At 41.1% G+C, this 22,986-nt stretch overlaps 1 protein-coding gene across 1 annotated transcript in view; it reads right to left on the bottom strand.

The window, feature by feature from the left end:
* Nucleotides 1–22,986, bottom strand: part of LOC122798689 (zinc finger protein 883-like) — a 126,014-nt gene that overhangs the window by 23,793 nt on the left and 79,235 nt on the right. Inside the window, exon 2 of the mRNA XM_044067783.1 lies at nt 21,635–21,761. Coding sequence (XP_043923718.1) covers nt 21,635–21,761 — 127 coding nt within the window. The remainder of the gene's footprint in view (nt 1–21,634; nt 21,762–22,986) is intronic.

Genomic DNA, 22,986 nt, shown 5'->3' with positions numbered 1-22,986 from the left:
ATCACATTTCCATTGGTTGTCTTAATGCAGTAAACTTTGGCTCATCAGTTGTTACACTTAAGTCCAAGGCCATGCACTTGTAATGCAGTGCAGTGCTGCTGCTGTGTTCCAACTTACTTCACACAACTTATACTAGTCCTGAAAAACAGATTACTGACACCTTAAAATAAGCCAAAGACAAAACAGAAAGTTACTTTCACACACAGACAACCTCCCACATTGCCCAGCAGTTGTGGCCACTTGGCTGACTGTATACATCTCAGATGTCTAGGATAAAAAAGGCCATAAACATGTATTCCAACTTTATTTCCTACAAACGATAGCAAAGTAAAATTTTCCAACTTGTTTCATGCTATCACATTATGTCCTGAAAATCTAGAAAAATAAGTAAAGGGCATCATTTTTACCCGCAGACAGCCTGTGTACCAACAATTATAGTTGCTTTGTTGTCTGTGTACATCGCGGATATGCAACAAAAATGAAATAAAATAAGGGCCAGACAGTAATGTATTTCAAATCAACTTCAGATAAACACACACAGTTGTTTGCCAGCCCCTCACAGGAAAATACGCCAAAATAAACCTTGCAAAGATGTTCACTGCACATATCTGGTTGCCTGCCATGATATAGCATCTCTGTTCTATACAGCTTCCCCTGTTAAACAACTGTTGGGGTAAAAAAAGAAGTATGGAAGTTGTGTGTGAGCATATATGCTTATGTTCTTCATTGTGCATGTGCATCATTTCATGCTAACATCTGTGTGTTTTGTGTGTGTGTGTGTGTGTGTGTGTGTGTGTGTGTGTGTGTGTGTGTGTGTGTGTGTGTACTTGAGTACGGTAAACTACACTACAGTGCTAGTTAACACAGTATGGTATAAGCATTGTTTCAACTGCTCACTTGAGTGACTCACAGTCATGCAAATTTTATTTTAATGCAATCTAGCAAAATGCATATATTTTAGTCACATTAAATCAGACAAGCAAAAACTGAGCTATCTGTGCAGGGAGAGTTGCTCTTTTGAAAACAATGACACTGAATCCCAGCCATGGACTGTGAATATGTTGTAATAAGGTGAACAGTTCCACGTTTTTCATACAACTTTCAAAAATGAATAGCAAGTTCACAAGCAGAGATATTTCCAAATAATCAAGAGGGAGAGACATTCAACACATTGCAAGAGTTGCTCTTCTGCCCTGGAAGAGAGAATGGAGGAATGTCAGGGAGGAGGGCGGGAACAAGTTGCATTTAGCAGTGGAATTGTTGTGCTCTATGAGAATGTAAATAAATAAAAAAGGCCACAGCTCCAAAGGGAAACCAAAACTTTAATATGCGAGTGCTTTTGTTCACTCAAATCAAATGAACTTCTTCAGACAAATTCAAATGGTAAGACCCCTCCTTATATAACCATGAAATCACATGACCAATAAAATGCACTGCATCATAAGTTTAAAACAGGTTGTAAAAAGGCACATACATATTTATAAAGATATTTACATATACTTTAAAAACAATTTTAAGCACAAAGTGAAACATTATTAATATATAAAAAAATCAAAAACAATCAAAAATGTGCATCTATACAAACCTATAAGTACATAAAATTTTGTCTTATAAGAAATTTCTATACTGAATTTCATAAATTTATTCAGTGTGATAAACTTTTAAGCTTAATTAAACTCATAACAGAACACTGCTCATTAAGGCCTGGATAACTATGCGCATTTAAAGTAAGTTGCCAACATAACTCTGGTCTCTCAAGTAAAAGGGATGTATGCCCACCTCTAGGGCTCTTAATCATCTGCTCGATCACCTTACATTTAAAGTGGTGTCCAGGGTTGTCCCTAATGTGGTTGGCCAGAGCATTATTTTCTCTGTTTCTATTTATACTATAAATATGTTCGTAGATCCTTTCTTTGAACCTTCAATTGGTTTTGCTGATATAGAACGCCAGACAGAGTTGACATCTTGCCAAATATGCCACGCATTTAGTGTTACATTCATATCTAGCAGAGAACAAAAATGCCTATCAGCAATTATGTAGTCCCTACCTATATCTATGTACCTGCAATAGGCACATGCTTCACATTTAACCATTCCTGGGTTCCTGTTGTACAATTTATGCTCTTTCTCCAATATATTTTTTAAGTTAGCCCCTTTTCTATACACAACTCTTGGTAGGACACCCAATTTAGATCTAAGATCTGTGTCTTCCATAAGGATACACTAGTTTCTTAACAAGGTGCCCCTTATGGACTCACCATAAGGTGTATATGTAGAATTAAGGGGACAATATATCCATAGATTAGTACTAAGCTAAGCGGACAATATATCCATTCTTATCCCTATTGTTATTACTGTGCATTGGGGTATTTATGTCAGCACTATTACCCTCAGAGGTGGCAGGGCTAAGCGTATAAGCTAATAAGGCTGGTGGTCCCAGAATGGGTGAGAAGTGCCCCACCCTTCTTTTTATTTGGGCCTCTTTTATGAGTCCTTGCAGTGACACTTCTGGATAGCGCCTTCTTTCAACCATTTGTTTTAAATTATTGCATTCCTGCATTAATTCTATATCCAAGGTGATCATCTGTGCTGCCCTAACCAGCTGACCTTTGACTATAGATTTTTTCTGGTATTGTGGATGGCAGCTTGTGTAATGTTAAAATGAGTTTGAGTAGGTTTTCTATGTATTTTAGATGAGTAGCATCCCCTTAAAATGTCCTTAGTTAATTCCACATCCAAATAAGCAATGTTTACCCTGTCAAAAGTGGATGTGGATGTGAATTCCAGGAAGGATATGCTTGCATTCATCTCATCCACTATTTCCTTAGCTGTAGATTCCCCTCCTTTAAGGATCATAAATATATCATCCAAAAATCATGTATAATACACAATTTTATCTTTGATGTTACTTCTTGTAAACACAAAATGGTGCTCCCAGAAGGCCATAACTAGGCTGGCAAAACTACCGCCACATGGGTACACCATAGCTACTCCCCTTTTCTGTAGACAGTATGTACCATTAAATAAGAAAACAATATTTTGCAAAATGATGTATAGTAGTTCTTTAACTAATGTAGTTTCATTTGCAGGGGCACCTCTTTCTACTAACACATCTACCACTCATTCAATTCCTAAATTCTGGGGGATGACTGTGTAAAGGTCTTTTACATCCACAGTTAAAAAAATAAGCCCTTCTCTACAAGTTACCATTGACCATCTTAGCACAAGCATACGTGGCTGAATTTCTCCCGTCGATTTTGGGGCATAAGGAGGGTTAGCAAGATTCTTATGAATCTTTGGAATGCCAAAGACAGGTGTGATAGGTATTGATGTTGTTAAATAGTTAAACATATCCAAGTCTATTTGACCGCAAATACATAAATCATTAATGTAACCTCTTATTTTCCTGTACGCTACATTAATTTCATTTAAAGACACCATTTCAAAACTGTCCTGTTTCAGCATTTCCTCCATTCGACAGTTATAATCATCCTTAGTCATAAATACTAGCCCCCACCCTTGTCTGGCTTCATGACTCTGATGTTGGCAAGCCTCAAAGCATTTAGTTCCAGTACATTTTCATTACTCATATTCTTTTGCATAAAAGCCCTTTAATTTATTTCTAAAATCAATTTCACATATTTTTTCGAATAGTGCTAGTGTGGGATGCAAGGGTGGGTTAAACGTACTAGGAATCCTGGTTTCATTCACATTATTCATTTCACAACCATGAAATAAAAGCTGTACATTTAAGGTCTGTTTGAAGTTTCTTGACTTTTGTAGCTTTATATTTTAAAATCAAAGCATCAATGGACTCAAAAGTTCTATTGTAGTCAAATTTGTATCTATCAAAGTCAGTGTTGGTTTTAATGCTATCCTCCAGCTACTACAGTTCATTAAACAGCTCAGCATTTTCTTTTTTATAAATAGATACCATAATTTTCATTAAGTTAAGCCCCTGTTGATTAAAAAATGAAACCAGTTCTAAGTGAAATTGGGAGTTTGGTATAACCCCCATTGGGTAGGGACAATTCCTTAACCCTTCTGGTACCTGTTCATGTTTCAGACATTTGTCTAGGGCCATTATTTCCAACAGAGTCTTTCTATATTTAACCAAACTTGTATCAAACTGCTTCATTACAATCCTGATATCAGTGTCACTGACTGGTAGTTCCACTGTAGCATTAGGATTATCCTGTTGTAGCCCAAGGGAAAAATCTTGCTCCATCCATTCCCCTACCTCTGGAACTCCACTGAGCCTCCGTGGCAGTTCACCTCCATGCAGGTTATAAGTCAGTCTTTCATTTGGCTGTTGGTCAGAGTTCACTCTATAAGGTAATTCAGTGGTGGATGTTTGTCCCATGTGCAAACTAGGGAGTTCAGTAACAGAGGATGAACCCATATTAGATAGGCTCACATTAGGTATTGTTTGCACGTTCCTTTTTCCATTAGTGTCATTAGCCAACAGTCTGCCATTCAAGTCATCCACCTTCTGTGATAACGTATGTACAATCCTTGAGAAAGTTTGTTATAGATGCAGCAACATTGTTCTCATTTTGTGTTTGTGAGAACAAATTAGGGGCATTACGTGTTCACCTTCCATTAGCCATGCCCTAACAAATGAACTGATCAGTGAAAAAAAACAGCAAATAAAGCACTAATAACAATAAATAAAAAAGGCCACAGCTCCAAAGGTAAAACAAAACTTTAATATGTGAGAGCTCATACATCCCTTTTACTCGAAAGACGAGAGTTATGTTGGCAACTTACTTTAAATGCACATAGTTATCCAGGCCTTAATGAGCAGTGTTCTGTTATGTGTTTACTTAAGCTTAAAAGTTTATTACGCTGAAAGAATTTATCAGTATAGTATACATTTAATCACATCTGATGAAGTTTTGAAATGAAAACGCTGTGTTTTAATGTGTCTGCATTTATGTACTTGTGTTTGGTATTAAAACTGGATAAACTGTTCTCCTTTTGGCTGGTTTTGACTCTTTTTGTTACCTTGGACTGAACTTAGAGGTATGCTTGTTTTTGATGTAGATGAAGACGCATCTACCTTTAGTCCTTGTCTGTGCAGTTACGGTTCTAAATGTGTGGATGGTGCTGAAGCATTACACTGCTGAGGTACTCTCTGTAGCTTTAAACTACGTCTCAGTAACTGCATGGATGTCTGCATTCTCCAAGGTGAAGAGACCTTGGAGGGAGTGAAGCTTCTTGTTTAGACTCCTGGGATTGAGCAGTAACACCTCTAGATTTCCTTGGATAGCTTTATTTTTATGTTGGAAGATTTTTCAATTTGGCATTGCCTAGAAAGACAATATAGGGAGGCCAATGTGTTAACCAATGTTCAAAAGCCTACAGGAAGGACAGTAGCAGATCATCTTTGGCAAAGCAATATGGTTTGCTAACCATGTCATCCAATGCTGATAAGCATTGTATCCCCCTAGAATAACTCGAAAAACTAAGCTAATTATTAAAGTCAATCATCTTGTCTTCATATTGTAGCATCATCTTTTGTGACAGTAGAATCCTGCTCTGTGCTAGTCGCATACTAGCCTGTGACAGTCTGAGAACTCCCTAATGTCTCTCTTCATATAGTGTAGGGAGGTACAACTCAGGTCATTTACACTTACATGGACTCTGACTGAATCATACTGGAACCTATGGTGCAGGCACTTGAGTGCATACGTAACTTACAGGATCCTGGTCCATAATAGCCAAATGAACATAATAGCCAAATAGTCAAACAAGCACAGTTTTCTCCTTGCTCAGCCTGTGAGTGGGGCATCAATATGTCATAAAATAGATTCCCCACTATAGTCCCCCTGTTATTTATATATTCTAACTCAGAGATCGCACTACAGTGAGGAAAAGGGTAATTTTCCGATCCCCACTGTAGTGCAATGCCCTTCAAAATACCGGCACTGCAGACTATGAACACAATCTCCTTATCAACATTTCACAATTGACAGGAATTGTGTTTGTACTTTTGCCTCTCTGCTGCTCTGTGTTTGTCCTTCCAAGTGTCGAGGAAAGCCACCTCGACATTTTGATTGTAAGCACACTAAATATATGAGACAGGGCTACTGAATACAAAACCTAGCTGCTCTACACTCAAAAATGTATTAGTACAGTTTCAGAGATAGTTTTGTAAGGAAGTGTTGGTTTCTAGGTTTGTATCTATACAGAGCACTACTAACCATTGCAGCATGATGGCAGTGTTACTTAAACATGACAAATTTGTAAGGGTACTTGACACAGAAAATTAGCCTCCAAAGTCCTACGGCCAATAAAATGACTAAATCTACAATATTCCTAGGTGTTTTCCAACTCAGATAGGCCAAGCCACCACCTGCTACCGCTAGACAGAAAATCTCAGTCTTCTTAATGTAAAAACACAAAAAGTATTTCTTGAGAGGGTAATGTTACCACAAAACAACTTAAACTAAAATAAAAACAAACAAAGTAAAAATAAAGCAGTAGTACTCTAAAAATGTTAACGGAAGTACAAAATAAATCAATAAATCTCTTATCTACCATGGATGGAGAAGGATTCATTCAGGATGCCTTCAGAGTGTGGTGAGGGTGCCGACCAGATGGGAACTCGAGGAAAATAAGCAGGAGACAATTTCTAGTAAGGGAGATTTAGTGAAGAGCAACACTGGTTTGCTGGGTGGGTACTCAGTATTATGGATCTATGGAAAACAATTGGTGGAAAAGTACTTCAGTAGCTTACACAGCAAACAATAGCAAAGAACGAGGAGAGGGAGGACTTTTGGAAGTCAGATTACCATAAGAGGCAGAAGTCAAGAGACACAGCCTTTAAAACCAGAACAGAAAAAGAATGGGAGGGTTGGGAAAACATTCAAGTTGCAGGAATCAGGCTAACTAGAGAGGGATCTAATCAAATAAAGCCAATATTGGAGCTCTAGTCCCGTGACTCTGAGCTAACAGTCAATGACCAAGTAGGTTAGAAGTTCAGAAACTTCACCTTAATGAATCAGTGGGGATTGGAGCAGACACCTAGAACATGGGAACAGAAGGGTACTGGAATTCAACTTTAGGTAGTCAAATGATAATACTTTAGCAGCAAAACTTGAATATAAACAGTTGTAACAGTAGTGAAGCACACGAGTCCTGGAACAGAATTTACAATATTCCCACTACTGCAATTCTACCACAGTCTAATGTACCAGACTATGCAGAAGTTTACCAGTATCACTCTTTATGGGAAAAAATGTCATAATAAATGACTAAATGAGACTCAAATCTGGCAGTAGTTCATAGTTCTGCCACAAAGACTAGGGCCCCAGATAGGGTTGAAAATATAAACAGCTCTATAAGTAATTCAACTTATGGAGATAGACGTGCAGTATAATGTATAAATGATGCTAAAATCTTACAGTAATTTACACTCTTCCCACAACTGAAAATGAAGTTGCAAGACTAAGGTTCAAGAACAAACTAAAACATGGAAAAAAGCAGAAAAGCACACATTAAAAAAAATCCAGACAGGTTACTACAAGAGCAACTTAAAATATTTAAACATAATTGAAATAACAGCTTTTTTCTTTCCTTTTTAACGATTAACATGTTTCTCACAGTTCAAAACTCTTATAGTTGTGGAAAGCCATGAACAAATGACCATGGGTGGGCGTAACTCTGTACTTGATATAGCAGACTAGCTAGAGAAGAACTCAAACAAATAAATCCAATACTGGAGGTCTAATGTTCTTCCAATTGGCTCAGTATCTGCATATACTAAGTAGATGGTTCAGGACATTGTCCTGCATGCGGTAGCTATTTGCTCAGTGTGTTTTTTATAATCTTTATAATATATATTTACCATCTCAAAAGTGCTTACTCCTCTCTGTACTCTTCTTTTCTAGACCTAACACCACTCTTAAGTATTCAACTGCGGTACCACCTTTAACATTCCTATAAGAAAAGCGCAGTCCGGGTCTGAACTGTCTGCAAACAGCTACAGTTAACTTTGAGTATGTGTCTACCTGTTTGAGCCAATATTCATTTTCCCCTGGAGAGCACTCTGCTTTGGCTTGTAAGCAGCCCCACCACACACACAGACACACACACACACAGACACACACACACACAACCTTCCACATTCTCTTATTCCCTTCTGTTAGCAAATAGTATCCATAACTGATCATACTGTGTGTTTGTTAATTTAAACTATGACCACAGCAGCCTACTGATACAAGGTTATCCTGTTTTTCCACCTGAGAAATTAAGAAATGACTTACAGTTTCAGAGCAGTCCTTGGTCAATTGTGATTGTTTCTTAACACATACTTGTCTTTGCTTTGTGATTGTTTCCAGCCCCCTCATACGAGCAACTAACAGGGTCTCTACCTGCTTCGTTCCCCACCCTGCCCCCTATTCCCTCCCGCTCCCAGTGGTCCCACCTTTATTGCACTCAAACCCCTCCCATCTTTCCAACAGCCAACCACAGCGCTAACCCAACACTACCTCCTCCATCTTCCCACTACTATCACACGTCCTCAACTAACATGTACAAGCATACCTTACCTATGCTCACTGCATGCACTCTCCTTGCATATCTTACATCCTACCAAAGCTCCATCATTCCCCCACTCAACCACTACCACTTTACTACTACTCACACCACCACTCATGTCTCACCCTCACTCAGCTCCCCTCCCGCCAACTCAAAAAACATCCCTATGCACCCCCCACATATTCTACCAACTATAGTACTCAAACATAAAGCATCCCTACAACTTAACACAGTAACCCTCCCACCATACCTATTACCCAAAGAGCGCAATCATAAAGTTTCCCTTATAAACAAACACATTCAAAAACTGAGAAAACTAATAACCTCATGCATATCAAAACTAGCCCTAAGTGGAGACATCCACCCCAACCCTGGCCCTACCATCTCCAACCCCAAACCTCATAATCAGATTAGAAAAGTACAGTTTTGTACCTACCATAAATGTAGATGTTCGAGTGCTAATACAGCTGTAGTCATAACAGATGGGTTCTCCTGCCGTCAGGCGGGTCCCCGGTCGGCCGAATTCCAAAGTCTAGGTCCAGCGTCAGTTGTCGTCGCTTCTTCCCTGACATCAGTGCGACAGGGGTATAAAGGAACCAGCCGACTCCATTTTCTTCAGTTTTTCTTGCCCCAGATGTCAGGTGCCCCCAGAAGGTAGGCAAAACATAAATATATGCAATAGTGCAATGCAATAAAATAAAAAAACAGTGGTTGCAAGCAAATACACCATAAAAGAATACCCCAATCATGTTGTATGAGGAGGTGTTAGCCATTAGGATTGTCCCAAGAGGGGAAGGAGGGAGGGAAACCTGGACTGCAGCTGTATTAGCACTCGAACATCTACATTTATGGTAGGTACAAAAGTGTACTATGTTCATCGTGCATACAGCTGCAGTCATAACAGATGGGTAGAATCCCAAAACTAAGAAAGGGGTGGTAGGCACTATGTGGAACTCGGAGGAGCCAGGATGCCTTGCAAGACTGCAGTGGCAAAGCCTGCTCTGGTTTTGGAGTATAATGGTAGGTGGTAGTGCTTGGAGAAGGTATGTACAGAACTCCAAGTGGCTGCTTCCAAAATATCTTTGGTAGGAACTCCTCTGAGAAAGGCTGCAGAGGTGGCTGTGGCCCTTGTGGAGTGAGATCTGATGCCTGTAGGTACAGCCTTGCCATGAAAGGAATAGCAAAAGCGTATGCAGTAATGTATCCATTTTGAGATTGTCTGTTTCGAAATTGGCTTTCTTTGAGCTCCTACAGCATAGGACACAAAGAGCTGGTCTGATTTTCTGAAAGGCTTTGTTCTGTCCAGATAATAACGTAGTTGTCTGTGGATATCCAAGGAGTGCAGTAGTCTCTCCCCTTTGTTTTGAGGATTAGGATAGAAGGTAGGTAAATGTATGGCCTGATTCAAAGCTACCTTGGATACCACTTTAGGCATAAAGGAAGGGTTGGTTCGTAAGGAAACTCTGTCCTAATGGAAGATGATGAAAGGCTGCACAGCCATGAGTGCTTGTAGTTCTGAAACTCTACGAGCTGTGGTAATTGCCAGAAGGAAGGCTGTTTTCCAGGACAAATATTGCAAATCTGATGAGGCAGCTGGTTCAAAGGGAGGCAAGGTCAGTTTTTCCAGAATTAAATTGAGATCCCAAGCAGGTATTGGTTGTTTTCTTGGTGGTCTTAGATTCTTAGCCCCTCTGAGGAACTGCCTTAAGAGAGGGTGTGAGAATAAGGGTGGATCAGTGTTGTATTCTGCAGAGATGGCTGAGGCATGGATTTTGATGGAGGAGAATGAAAGTCCACTGCTTAGCAGCTCAGCTAAGTACTGTAGTATTTGAGGTAAATTCAGTTTCTCAGGATCCTGGCCCCTTTTCTCATTCCAGGCGCAATACCGTTTCCATTTTGCGAGTAAGCTTTTCTACTTGACAGCCTTCTGGCCTCCAAAATGACATCCTGCACCTCCTTGGAGAGTAGGGTTTGTTGTAATGCTAAGGAATCTTCCATGCAGCTAGATTGAGTGTTTTTAGCTGGCTGTGAAGGGTTTTGAAGCTGTGCTGAGTCAAGAGAAGAGGCATTAGAGGCAGTGTCCATGGTGGTGAATGCGTCAGGCTCCTCAGGAGTGGGTACCAGTGTTGTCTTGGCCAGTCCGGAGCAATGAGGATCATCTTTGGTCTGTCTGCTCTGGTTTTCAGTAGAACTTTGGGCAGCAGAGGAAGAGGTGGGAATGCATAAACTGTCATTGATGTCCAACAAAAAGAGAGAGCACCCACTCTCTAGGCCTTTGGGTGGAAAATCCTTGAGCAGAATTTTGTCAATTGGTGATTTTTGTGGGAGGAAAATAGATCTATTTCTGGCCTTCCCCACGCTTGGATTATTTCTGTAAAAACTTTTGGATGCAACTTCCATTCGTGTGGATCTGTCATATTTCTGCTTAGGTTGTCTGCCAGCGTGTTTTCCTTGCCTGGCAAGTACTGTGCTTGTAGCTCGAGTTGTAAGTCCATGGCCATGTTCCAAAGTGACATGGCCAGTCTGCATAGGGGGTAGGAATGTGTTCCTCCCTGTTTGTTTATGTACCACATAACTGTGGTGTTGTCTGTTCTTATCAGTAGTTGTCCTGGCTGCAGAAGGTCCTTGAAAGCTATAATAGCATTTATTACTGCTAGCATTTCCTTTTGATTGATGTGAAGGTGCTTTTCTTTTTGGGACCATTTGCCCTGAATGCACCGATCTGTCATGTGCGCCCCCCAGGCATAGTCTGAGGCGTCTGTTGTGATGACTTGATTTGCTTGAGGCTTGCTGAATGGAAGGCCTGTGTTTGTTTGGCAAGCTTGAGCCCACCACAGAAATTCCTTTTGTAGACATGGAATTAGTGGTATTATTGTTTCCAAACTGTGGCTGTGTTGAGACCATATGTTTTTCAGGTACCATTGAAGTTTCCTCATATGCAGCTTTGCACATGGGATTAGTAAGCTGCAAGATGCCATGAATCCCAGAGCCTGCAGGATTTTCGTTGCAGTAAGCCTGGTGCAATTTGCTAGTGCTGTGAAATATTGAGTTAGTTGCCCCTGCTTTTCTGGCGTGAGGTAAGCCATCTGGGTGTTTGTATCCAAGTTGGCACCCAGGAAAATTATCTTCCGAGAGGGTATTAGTCTTGATTTCTTTTTGTTGACTGTGTATCCCAGAGAGCTCAACAACCTTATTACACAAGCCAGATGTTTCAGAAGTATGTGCTTGCTGTCCGCTTGGATCAGGCAGTCGTCCAAATAAGGGTATATTTGTATCCCTTGAAGTCTGCAGTAGGCAATTACTGATGCCAGGCATTTCATGAATACTCTGGGTGCAGTAGATAAGCCAAAGGGCAATGCAGAGAATTGATAATGGATTGAACCTGCAAGAAATCTGAGGTATCTTCTGCAATTTTGTCTGATTGGGACATGCAGGTATGCCTCCTTGAGGTCCAATGTTACCAGCCAAGACTCCTTGCCCAGCATGGGAAGAAGTTGCTGTAGAGTGAGCATCTTGAATTTTGGTACGAGTAGTTAAATGTGTTTAGGATGGACAGGTCCAAAAAAGGTCTCCAATCTTTTCCCTTCCTTGGTACCAGGAATAGCCTGGAATAAAAACCTTGACCTTGTTCGTGCGTAGGTACCTCTTGAATAGCTTTCATGTCTATGAGCTCTGTAATTTGCCTTTGTGCCTCTGCCCTTTGATTGTGTGGCAGGTTTGGCATGCCTCTCATTTTTGGAAGTATCTGTAGCCTCTGTTTATAATGTCCAGGATCCATTTGTCTTTTGTGACAATATGCCAATTCTTTGAAAATAATGCCAGCTTTCCTCCTAAGGGGGCTGCCATTTGAGTCTTGCTTGGCATGTACAGGGGAAAGTCATTGGGCTTGCTTTCTGAATGATTGCGAGTTATCCTCACCACCTCTTTGTGTAGGAGCTTGCCATTGTCTGCCTCTAAACGATCCTTGGGATTGTCCTCTGCCCCTTGGGCGCCTGTATCTGCCTCTTTGGGATCTGTCCGTGGCTGGAAAGGACCAATTTTTAGAAGGCCAGTTTCTACTGAAACATGGTGGTTGTACCTGTAGAAATTCTTTCACAGTTTGCATTGATTTAGCCTTTTTCTCCATTTTCCTTAATACCTCCTCAGCATTAGCATCAAATAATACATTCTTTTGAAGAGGAGCATCTAGTAATTTAGCTTTGACATGATCAGGCAAGGTTTGTTCCCTGAGCCAGGCATGTCTACGTATGACTGATCCTGTAACAGCAGCTCTACATGAGGCCTCTAGAGCATCAAAACCACATTGTAAGGTATGCTTACCCACTTGTTCTGCACTATGCATCAAATCCTGCAACTCCTTCAAATCTGGTTGTTCAGGTTGTGACATTTTACTTTTCAATTGTGATAACAAAAACTGTTGGTATTTTAGCATATGGAACTGACAGTTTAAGGCTCTCATGGTTAAAGGTAGTCGAGGTATATACCTTTTTCCCCCACCTTTCTAAGGATCTGAATCTCTCTCAGACGGTAATGGGTTTTTAGCAGTGGAGGCCTTAATTCCCTTTGGGCCCTGTGAGATGGTTCCTGGGTCAGCAGCATGGCTTTTGTAAAGGAATTGGTGTGAAACAGGAACCCTGTAGTACCTGTCAGGCTTAACTGGGGCTGGAGGCAGAGAGTTCAGGTTAAGGCAGGCCTCCGAGTAAAGATCATCTAGGATGTCCAAGGCAGGAGGTATAGCCAGAGGCCTGTGCTGAGGTAGTAAGAGAAATTCCCTGAGTCTTTTCTTGGAATTAGAGTAATCTTGGCCTTCCCAGTGGAAGTGTTCCCTTAAGGTATGTAAGGTTTCCCCAAATGAGTAATCCTCTGGGGGGGGATACAGAAGGAATGGACTCCTCCACATCAGAGTCTTCAAAAGGAGAGTAAGAATGTTCCTGATCATCAGAGTGCTCTGAAATAATGGAGCCCTGATCAGAGGAGGGGGATTCTTCCTCCACTCTGGGCCTTTTGTCCGGTGGGGGTTGATTACTCCTGGATAAGAGTAATTAAATCTGCAGCCATTTTAAGCATCTGCTTTTTAGGCATGGGGCCTGGAGATGGGCCCTGTGTAGCTTGTCTCTTAGAGTGCATGGCTGCTTTAGACTTAGTGAAAGCCTTGATGGAGAAAGAAGAAGAAGGTCTGAAGACACCTTGAGTGGAGGTAGACCTATCCACATTTTGAGTTTCAACGCCAAGAGTGGCTTCGGTATCGGTAGTTGGGGTGTGGGCCGAGGAGCCTGCGACCTCGGACACAGGAGACACCGCCAATGTAGTCAGGGGCTGCGTAGGCGCCTCGCTGAGAACTGGACCACAAGTAGCCGGCTTTGGCATGGTGTCGGTAGAGGCCGTGGACCTCGTGTGTCGGTCCTTATCCTTGCGTTTTTTAGACAAAACCGGAGTCGGAGTATCCAACGACATAATACAGTTAAATGCTTTTCCAAAACAATGCTGGACGAACTCCGCCCGATGCTTAATAGTGCGTTTATTAAATGTAGCACAAAAGCGACAGCCTGAGACGTTGTGGTCTGGGCCTAAACAAGGTATACAGAGGGAATGGAAATCCTTTTGCGGTATTTGCTTCCCACAAGAAATACAATTATTAACTTTGTCTGACATCGGTCTGAGGCAAGAAAAGTTTCCCAACGGGGTACTTAGCTTTCAAGAAGACTTCGGTTTCCAAATTTTCGTAATTTCAGGAGCTGGCCGACCGGCACTTGCGAACTGCTTCTGCTTCGGGCACCGCGCGGCAAGAAAGACTGAAGAAAATGGCGTCGGCTGGTTCCTTTATACCCCCGTCGCACTGACGTCAGGGAAGAAGTGACGACAACTGACGCCGGACCTAGACTTTGGAATTCGGCCGACCGAGGACCCGCCTGGCGGCAGGAGAACCCATCTGTTATGACTGCATCTGTATGCACGATGAACATCCACAACTTCTCCCATATTACAGCCAATAGAAAGCCAAGTGACTTCCTTCTACTAAGCCTAAATATTAAAAGTATATCCAACAAACTCCATGAACTCCATGCCACCATAGACTTGTACTCCCCAGATATAGTCATCCTGACAGAAACCTGGCTAAAACCTCACATTACCAGTGAGCAAATACTCCCAACAGGTTACGGCATAATAAGAGTAGACCGGCTAAACAAAAAAGGAGGTGGTGTAGCTATAATTAAACAGCATCTAAACATCCAGATCTTAAAATCATCAGCTCCACAAATAGGCAATGAAGAAATAATATATACCAACCTCAATATTAACCAAAACAAAACCATCAACATAATTGGATGCTACTTCCCACCTGGCCAAAACATCCCTCCACTAGAAAACCTCCTCAGCTGGTCTACCCACCATCTCCCCCAAGAAACTATCATCTTAGGTGATTTCAATATTGACTGGCAATCCTGTTCTGGCAACAATCCAACCCATCATGTACACCTTCATGACTTCACCCAACTAGTCCAATCACCAACCAGGATAAATAAAAACTCCAGCAAGCACACTACCCTGGATTGGATACTAGTCAGTAAGAGCACCCAGTCATATATAACAGGCTGCTTATCAGATAGCCTCAGTGATCACTCCCCAACATTCCTACTCAAAAAATACCTATACCAAGCTAAACCTGTCATCTACCATCAAATCGTAAAAACTAAACTTTAACCCACTCACATTCATCTCATCCCTCAAAGAATGTAACTGGCATCCTCTAAAGTACCTCAGTCTAGATGACGCAGTTGAATTTTTTTAATACTACCTTCCTGAACATCCTTAATTACCATGCCCCCATAAGATTTTCCAGAACCAAAGCACAACCCTCCTCATGGCTACAGAAAACCACTAAGTCAGAAATGAAAAACATGGATAAAGCCTGGGAGCACTGGTGCAAAACCAAAACCCCCTCAGCTAGACAGAAATTCCTAGAACTACACAACAGAGTCAAAAAGCTAATAAAACAGGACAAATTCCAATACTACCAGTCTGCCCTAGACTCCTCACAACACAGCCCCAAACAATTCTGGTCCTCCAACTCCATCCTCCACCCAGGTAAAGTCAGTACCCCTCCTCCTAACATCCCTCACTCCTCAGAAAACATTGCTACCTCATTCAACACACACTTCACCCAAACCATACGATCACTAGCTAAACAACACAACCCCCTCCCTCCAACCCACACCTTCAACTAGTAATCTCCCCACTACCTTCTCTTTTTCTCCTGTACCTACCTCCAACATAAAAAACTCTTAACTAAACTTAAACCCACCAAATTAGCAGCAGACAACCTCCCAAGTGAATACCTACAAATCGCAGCTGATGCTCTGGCCTACCCAGTATCCATCTTGATTAACCGATCTCTGTCAGAAAGTTACGTTCCCACACTGTGGAAAGTATCACATATAATTCCCCTCCACAAAGGCGGACCCTCCGCAGAACTAACCAATTACCGCCCCATAGCTATTCTCTCTCCACTCTCCAAAATACTAGAGAGATGCATACACATCAAAGGACAACACCACCACCACCGTAACAGGTACAAGCATGCAAAATCTGAAGGTAATGCTACTCAATGCTAGAAGTCTAAACCTCAAAATGCACTCTCTCGAGGCACTCCTAAAAATGGAGAACATCGATATCTGTGCAGTAACTGAGACCTGGTTCAAGGCTCCAGCGAGCACCCCTGCAATACCAGGCTACAACTCTTACCACACTTTTCGGCCACCAAACCAGGACCGAAACACTAAAGGTGGAGGAGTGTCAATATTCACCAAGGATATTCACACCACCAGGCTAGTTGGCCAACAGAATGTGTCTGAAATTCTCCAAGTGCAACTAACACTAGGTAAGACTGCAATCCAAATTGTAGCTTGCTACAGATCCCACCATACCCCAAGATTCTCACTACACCTTTCTAAACATACTGGAAAATATTAAGATAGAACCAAACACCCTAATACTGGGTGATTTTAACTACCCTGCCATTAACTGGGAAAACTACTCATGTCCCAACAACTTTGCGCAACGGTTCTTGGAATTCATAAATTCCAGCGCCCTGGATCAACTAATCCATAGTCCCACCAGGGGCTCCAATATCCTAGACCTGGTCATTACCAACATGGGAAATCAATGCTCCATACCTATGGTCACCCCCTCGTTAGTCAGGTCTGACCATAAGCTAATCACCCTTAACATCCACATCCCAGCCCCACCCCCCAGTAAAGAAACCACCATTAAAAAACTTCTCCAAAGCCAACTTCATGCTACTCAAGTCAGAAGTGACAAATTTCATGACACTCATGCAGACGGGAACTGAAAGTTCAACTGCTGAATCCTACACTAAGGCACTGTATGAGCACATCCACTCATGCATGAATCGTGCCATCCCAAATAGAACCAAAATGCTCTCATCCAAAAAAGGGAAGCCAATCTGGTGGTCCCCTGCCATAAACAAACTTTACAACAAAAGAAAGAAACTTTTGCAGAAAAGAGGAAAATCCCAGGATGCAAAAAACTCCCTTACTAGCCTCAGTAAGAAACTGAGATGCCTCATAAAATCCTCCAAAGCTAGTTACGAAAATAAAATTGCCAAAGATTCCAAAGACAACCACAAAGCATTCTATAACTATGTCAAGAATCTAAATGGCAATGCTCAGATCTGCTCTGAGCTAAAACAGAATGGCATTAAATATACTGATCCAAAGGATATTGCCAATATCCTGGCAGATCGATTCAGTGCCAACTTCACCCCCCCTCTCACCCCCTAAATTGCCCATCTCAGTATCGGAAGATTGCCAAATTCCAGTAATAACGGCCACACAGGTACAAAACACACTCTCTAAAGCCAAGAATACAGCATCCATGGGACCAGATGACATCCCGGGCTGTGTACTACATGAACTACAATATGAACTGGCACCTCACCTAAGTGTCATATTTAATCATAGCCTCACCTCAGGTTTCGTGCCCACTGAGTGGCGCAGAGCTACAGTTATCCCAATCCACAAGGGGGGATCCACCTTGGATCCCGGAAACTACCGTCCCATCAGTCTGACAAGCCTTATCTGCAAGGCCATGGAGCGTATTATCATGGAACTTATAAACAAAGACATTGGCAACCTTCAAACAATGGACCCCACCCAGTTTGGGTTTGTGAAGGGCCGATCTTGTCTCCTGAACCTGATTGACTTCTTTGAATCAGTCTCCAGAGCCATGGACAAGGGTAAGGTGGTCCACACAGCCCATCTAGACCTTGCCAAGGCCTTTGGCACCATCCCCCACTCTGGAATCATAGATAAACTTACTAAGTTGGGCATTAATCCCTATGTCACCCAATGGGTTGCTAAATGGCTTACTGATAGAACCCACACTGTAAAAGTAGCCGACTCCAAATCCAGCTCCAGACAAGTGACAAGTGGAGTACCTCAGGGTTCAGTCCTGGGGCGCTCTTGTTTGGCATCTACTTCTCTGAAGTACAGGTCAACACTAAGGGACTCTGGCTAACAAAGTTTGCAGATGACTGCAAACTGGGAGCCATTATTGAATCCCAAATGATGTGGATACTCTACAAAAGGGCCTTACAGAAACAGATGCTTGGTGCCAGAGCCATGGGCTCAAGCTCAATGCCAAGAAATGTATTGTTATCCCTTTGGGAAAAACATGTATCCATGAATTACCATATAGGTGGCAGTACACTAAACACAGAAAGTGTGATAAGAGACTTAGGGACACAGGTGGACAGTGGTCTCACCTTCGATAACCACATCGCCACAACAGTCAGGAAATCCTTCTATGTGGCACACCTCATCACAAAGGGCTTTTCATCCAGAAAAAGGAGGTCATTGTCCCACTGTACTCATCCCTCATTAGACCCATTATAGAATATAACGCCCCATTTGGTATGTACCTCTCAAGACATCTGCAACAACTGGAAAGGCCTCAGAAATACCTCACTAAAAGAATCACAGGCCTAAAGCAGATGCCCTATGCTGACCGCCTTAAAAACTCCAGCTATACTCTGTGCATATCGTCTACTCAGAGGCGATCTCTGCTTAACATACAAGGCCATGTCAAACCCAGAGCTGTTGGACATACTACACTTAAAGAAATCCCAATCCCTCAGAGCTACACACTCCAGGGATCTAAACCTTGTCATCACAATAAACAAAACATGCTGGAGGGATAGGTTCCTGACCCAGAGACTCCCCAGACTCTGGAATAGATTGCCCATACATGTCAAGCAGTGTGCCTCTTTGGACCTCTTCAAGAGGAACCTTGTCGATTGGATGGGAGAAAGGAAATTCACCCCAGGGATCACGTCAGTCGCCCTGCTAGACAGGGGTCCAGGAAAGTAAATAACGTGGGAAGAAATAGCCAGGAATTGTTATGGCTAGGCTTGTAAAGGCCCTAGGGCTGATAGCCTAGTACCAACCTATGAACCTATGAACACTCTCAGGTCTCAGACTACCTCCTTACTAACAACCTCCTTTCCAGTACTCAGCATGGTTTCCGACCAAACCATAGCACCACCACTGCCTTACTCTCCTTTACTAACACTATCCTTCAGCATAAAAACAATGGCTATCTCTCCTCTGCTACTTTCCTAGACCTATCTAAAGCATTTGACATGGTCCCACACAAACAACTTATCTCTGTCCTCAATAACCTATCCTTCTCACAATCAGTCACCATCTGGTTTCAGTGTTACCTGTCTGACCGCCAACAATCCGTTGTATGGCAGAATGACATATCTCTCCAACTACCTGTCTCCATAGGGGTTCCCCAAGGATCCATCCTTGGACCCCTACTCTTCTCTGTTTACACCAATAATCTAGCCTCTGCCACCAAACATGGCACACTCCATCTGCTCAGCCCAGTCCCTACCCGAACTGCAAAAAAGTCACACAGGAAGCCTTTTCCTCTGTTTAAACTTGGTTATCTAATGCCCAATTAATACTCAACCCAAACAAAACTAAACTACTCATCTTCTAACCCACCAAACATACTCAAAACAACTCTCACTTTAACATCACAGCAAAAGACAACACCACTATATACCAAACTGAACACACCAAATTGCTAGGAGTGGAAATAGACAATAAACTAAAATTTGGAATTCACATATCCATGACCATAAAAAAGTCCACAAAAAACTAGGAGCGTTATACAAAAATAAGCAATTTCTCACCAAAGCAGCAAAGATTTCAATAGCAAATTCCCACCTTATCTCCACCCTACTTTATGCCTCTCCAATATATGCCAACCTAAGGCAATGTGATCTAAACAAGCTAGAGACCTGCTACAACAAAATTGCCAAATTCACCACAGGGGCATCCTACCGTAGTCACCACAGTCTCTCACTTGCTGAACTGGGCTGGCTTGAACTCCCTCACCTCCTTCAGTGGTATCAACTCTCACTCGCCCAAAAACTGGTAAACCCTCCACTAAATGTCCCATCCCTCCAGAATCTACTCCAACCCTATCACACCACTAGACCACTAAGATCCAGCAACAAAAATCACTTGCAGATCACTAAAGCCAATAACTCTGCTGGTGAAGCACTATTCTCTTGCGCCATAGCCAAATTATGGAACTCACTCCCACCCACAATTACCTCCGTACCATCATGCACCCACTTCAAAACTTTACTAAAAGCACACCTAAAAACATGCTGGCTATGCCCTTGCAACTTCCACTCTAATATCATCCACCCCATCCAACCACTACCTTTCTTTCCATTCCACTAACTACCTTGATGATAGCAAGCTCAGATGCTCATAAGCCTAGTACTTATTATACAGCAGGAACTTCTCATTGTAACATTTGTTAATGTCTGTTATGTACTTCACAGATAAAGATTCTAGTTGTCTACTGCTGTACTATGTTCTTCATCTGTTAATATGTTGTAAGTAATTGCTATGTTAAATTGTTAATCGCTATGTAATCCAATGTAACTACTGTCTGTTTGTTTTACTGTGGAGCTTTTCTCCCCAGGCCTCCGCTGAAAATGGACCTACGTCCAGTCGGACACTCCCGGTCAACAAATTTAAATAAATAAATAAATAAATAATCCTATGACTCTTAGCTACAGGTCAATGACTTTAGGTAGGTTACAATAAATAAAAGGCAATCAGTCTGAAAAGTAGTGAAATTATACCTAGTGACCTGAGTTCAGGATCAGGCACTGTATGATAAAGACCTTATCCATTATGCCAAACCTACTCACTGAAAGTGGCTAGTATGCAACACTGAATAAGTCACTTAACCAGACATTATTCCTAGTTTGCCCAAAAAAAAACTATGTCCCTGTGAGCCTAGCTGATTAAGAAATGGGTTTTATTATTATGACTGACAAAAGTGCATAGTATACATGCAGAATCAATGAAGTTATTATATGACTGACAGGATAGTGCATGGGTATATATGACCAACAAATTAAGGCTTTACATAACTGACAGGTATATGGGGGTGTGGGCTCTACAAATGAAAATAATAAATGATCAACAGGATAATATAAGAGTATATGGACTCTACAAATTATGGTATTAAATTATTGACATGATAGCATGTGGATACATTTTCCCTGCCTTAACGTTACAGCATACTACAACACAGGAAGAGGCCAAGGACCAAAGTTGTTTGTTAGTACACTATAGAAAGCTAATAGAGAGAATGCACTTGTAAGACACTTGAAAATATGAGGCTGCTACTTATATAAAATATCTCTTGCAAAATTATGCATCTATTTTTTTCAGTTTTACTTTGACAAACCTATTATAAACATTCTAATGGCTTAATTTGCAAAGAAACTACAAACTAATATGCATTTTGTGAAAAATAAACATGAGATACAATAGCTTCCCATAACACCCTGAACTAATTTCAGTTAGCAGTTCTAGCTAGCTAAGAAATAGTTATGTAGTCAACAAATTCACTTTCAAAAAGAGTAAACAATATAGTAAAAAAAAGCCCAAATCCAATTCAAGATTGCCCTCCACATAATATAATATTTGTAGCTTAAGTATCCTCAAAATTAAGAAAGGATAAATATTCTTACCTAATGAAATCATGTTCTCAAAGTTCTGCACCATCACCTCTCTGTATAGATCTTTCTCCTGTTTAGTCAGCATCTCCCACTCCTCTTTTGAAAACTCAACAGAAACATCTTCAAAGGTTTCTGGAACCTGAAAGTAAAATACATAAAATGTCTTTAATGCTGCTGGTGTTATTACACAGACAGATAAAACTGAAATGTTTCAAAAAGTAAGGTGTACAAAGCTGTGTTCAAACTGGATGTTTTTACAAAACAGTGGAAACAAAAGACAAACTCCAGGAAAACGGAAGTTATTTATATAGTGAAAAAAATTTGGAAGGGATAGAAACAGCCATGTTACACAGTATAAGCACTTGTACAGCAAGATGGATACTTTGGATAAAACTGATGGCAGCCAGTCCTTCAAAGGATTGACCTAAAACTAAACAGTTTATAGGTTCATAGGTAAGTACTAGGTTAACTGTCCTTGTTGGCCATTTTAAGCCTAGCTAACTTCCCTTGGTAAGAATCAAATCCTGTACCTCCTATATATATAAGGTATACACATTAAAAATGATGCCAACCCTCAATCCCTGAACCAATAACCAGAGGTTAGAATAAAACCCTGTGTCTTGTATCTATGAGGTAAAGATCCCAACCATTATACCGACCCACGGGTCAAAAAAAGGATTCATTAGAGATTTCAGGCTAAGAGCCAATAATACAAGGGAAATAAAACCATGGATGGTGATGCTTGTTCCGATTGTTTAATATTAAATTGTTGTGAAGATAATGATTTTGTTGAATATGTTGCTCACATGCACATGACTGGGTTGAATTGTAACTGTCAGTACATACTTTGTCAAAGTGGCTGGTTACTGAAGGAAGATGTAGCAGCAACATGTAAGTGGATTGCTAAAAATGTTGTAGAAGTGGTCAATTTCCAATAAACGTATTTAAAAAAATTATACCTACATTACAATCCAAAGCATATCTAAACAATCCTGTGATCGTTCATGACTGATTGTGCAGATGCCTGGTAAGAGAAATTTTATTTTGATTTATGTTATATTTTTACCACTGTTTTTCACTGTTTGCAGGAAAAATGGGATGGTTTGTAGACAAGAAAATTTTAACAGAGTGTTGATTTGTAATTTATTGATCTTTTTGTTTAAAAGAGTTGTGACTAAGAGCAACAGTGAGAAAGGAATCCCAGCATTTGTGTGACTTTAACGACTGGTACAGTCAGAGCAATGACTTTTATTCAACTCATTTTAATATTCAGTTGTTTATGTGATTTTTCTCTTAGAATCTGATTTAAACTCTCTGTGAATTCTGTGATAATTGATTTTGATTATCCTTTTCTTTTAGATTTC

This window comes from Protopterus annectens, chromosome 3.part1 (genome assembly GCF_019279795.1).
Source record: "Protopterus annectens isolate FY-2018-M chromosome 3.part1, PAN1.0, whole genome shotgun sequence".
NCBI lineage: Eukaryota > Metazoa > Chordata > Ceratodontiformes > Protopteridae > Protopterus > Protopterus annectens.
This window is presented reverse-complemented; position numbering and strand designations above follow the sequence as displayed.